Genomic DNA, 2,213 nt, shown 5'->3' with positions numbered 1-2,213 from the left:
TATGGAACTTTGACAGAAATATTTCAAGATTTTATCAAAAATTTCAGTTTTGGAAATATATTTTGGGTAGTGTAGCTAGATGATTAGAGTGGATGAGTATGTGCGCTGAAATTTTCATAATCTTAATTGCAATAGTACCATTAGGTTTATCTTTGGGAGGATGGCAAGGATGGACTTGATAACAAGTAAAGTTTTATTTAACGAGATAACATATTTGTATAACCTCCCTCCTTCTCCTTCCTCCTCAATAAATACTTTTCGAATCTCTAAAACTAACCACTTCAAAATACATTCTAAGCGAGTGATTAAGATGTTTTTCACTTTAAGTAAGTGGTCACGTGCTATGTACATATAGTGAATCTAATTGTTTAATATTTGTATTGTTATATTATATTTTATCTCACACAAAATAATACATATAATTTTTACTAAATATTTTATGAGGATATTATATATGAAGAAAAGAAAAAACTAATCAAACATTGTATAATAAGTTATGTTAAATTTTATCCGAAATTATATTTTTTTAAAATATCAACCAAACAATGTATAATATATCTCTATGTTGGTTTTTATGCAGAAATTAACTCTATGCAAGCACCAACCAAACGGGTCCTTAGGGATATATTCACCAATTCATATTTCAAACATCCGGGAAAAAGCCAGTTGTTTCCTTCGTGTCACATTCAAACTCATAAATCCTTTAAAGCGGTTAAAATAGTCGGCTTCCTCATCTTACCGTTAATCTACTTCTAATCCAACGGCTCAAAGTCACGATCCTTGTGCTCTCTTCTCATTGGTCCATTTAAAAATCCCTCAGTACTATATAATCACCAACACTGAACAACCCCTCTCCCAATTCTCCATCTCACTTCCCATTCAAAATCTCGTCTCTCTGTAGCACAAATCCAATTAATTCTTGCGTTTTACAGTAACAACAATCAAATGGCAGGTAGAGGAAAAACCCTAGGTTCTGGAGCAGCAAAGAAGGCTACATCCCGTAGTAGCAAAGCCGGTCTTCAATTTCCCGTTGGTCGTATCGCCCGTTTTCTCAAAGCTGGCAAGTATGCTGAGCGTGTTGGTGCTGGTGCCCCTGTTTACCTTGCTGCCGTCCTTGAATACCTTGCTGCTGAGGTGAATTTTTGCCTTTGCCTCTTTAATTCTTTCCTTTTTTGATATCTCAATTTCTAGGGTTTATAATTTGGAAAATGATTATGCGTTTATACTAAATCGTGCTAATTATTATGGTTAACTGATTAATTGTAGTGAAAATGGATACTAATTAACAATAATTGAGCTAATTTCTTTAGTGTTTGGACTGGAAAGTAGTTTGTGAAATATATTTACATTTTCAGGTAACTTATAAAGTAATTATAGAAAAATCGTTAATTATTAACGTGATAAAATCTTAACTAAACTACCTTACATGGGTTAAAGTCAAATGATACTGTTTATAGAATTTATTTTATGTTGTATAAGTTAAACAATAAATATGTACTGATTAGAGTTTCTAGGTTGTTTGTTTTGATTTAGGGTTTATGATTTTCTATGTGAATTTTGGTGGTTACAGGTGCTTGAATTGGCTGGGAATGCTGCGAGGGACAACAAGAAAACTAGGATAGTACCAAGGCATATACAGTTGGCAGTGAGAAATGATGAGGAATTGAGCAAGTTGCTTGGTGATGTTACTATTGCCAATGGTGGTGTTATGCCCAATATTCACAACCTTTTGCTGCCTAAGAAAGCTGGTGGCTCCTCAAAGCCCTCAGCTGATGAGGATTAGATTGGAAGGACAATAGGGAATTTCAAGTATTAAGCCTTTAATTTGGTTTTTGAATAGCTGGTCCACAGAAATTATTTGGTTTCTCCAGTGTGAAATCAATTGTGTTTTGTTAGTTCTTTTAGTTTCTTTTATAGTGTTAGGGTTTATGTTAGTCTGTGTATACAAATGAAATGATGAATGAAAGGCCCATCTTATATTTTTGAATTGCATCTTTGGGTTGCTAGTTATAGTAGTAACATCTACATTTATGAATATCTAATCAGTGAATACAGTTTCATACTAAATGTTTACCGTCTTGATCTTCTTTCCCTTTTTAGAATGTGTTGTGGTTGTGAAATTTATGGGTTTCATGGTGTATTGATTTGTTTTCTATAGCTGTGTGTAAGTATCTATGTAGTGAACTATATATGTCCATGCAATTATGAGACAA

General features: G+C 33.2%; 1 protein-coding gene across 1 annotated transcript; it reads left to right on the top strand.

The window, feature by feature from the left end:
- Positions 1-850: 850 nt before the first annotated feature.
- LOC107786693 (histone H2A.6) lies at positions 851-1,992 on the top strand. Its single transcript, XM_016608213.2, has 2 exons — positions 851-1,134; positions 1,571-1,992. Exons 1-2 carry the CDS (start codon positions 946-948, stop codon positions 1,781-1,783), a joined length of 402 nt encoding a protein of 133 aa, XP_016463699.1. The 5' UTR covers positions 851-945; the 3' UTR covers positions 1,784-1,992.
- The last annotated feature ends 221 nt before the right edge of the window (positions 1,993-2,213 follow it).

The sequence above is a fragment of the Nicotiana tabacum genome, chromosome 21, assembly GCF_000715075.1.
Source record: "Nicotiana tabacum cultivar K326 chromosome 21, ASM71507v2, whole genome shotgun sequence".
Classification (NCBI taxonomy): Eukaryota; Viridiplantae; Streptophyta; class Magnoliopsida; order Solanales; family Solanaceae; genus Nicotiana; species Nicotiana tabacum.
This window is presented reverse-complemented; position numbering and strand designations above follow the sequence as displayed.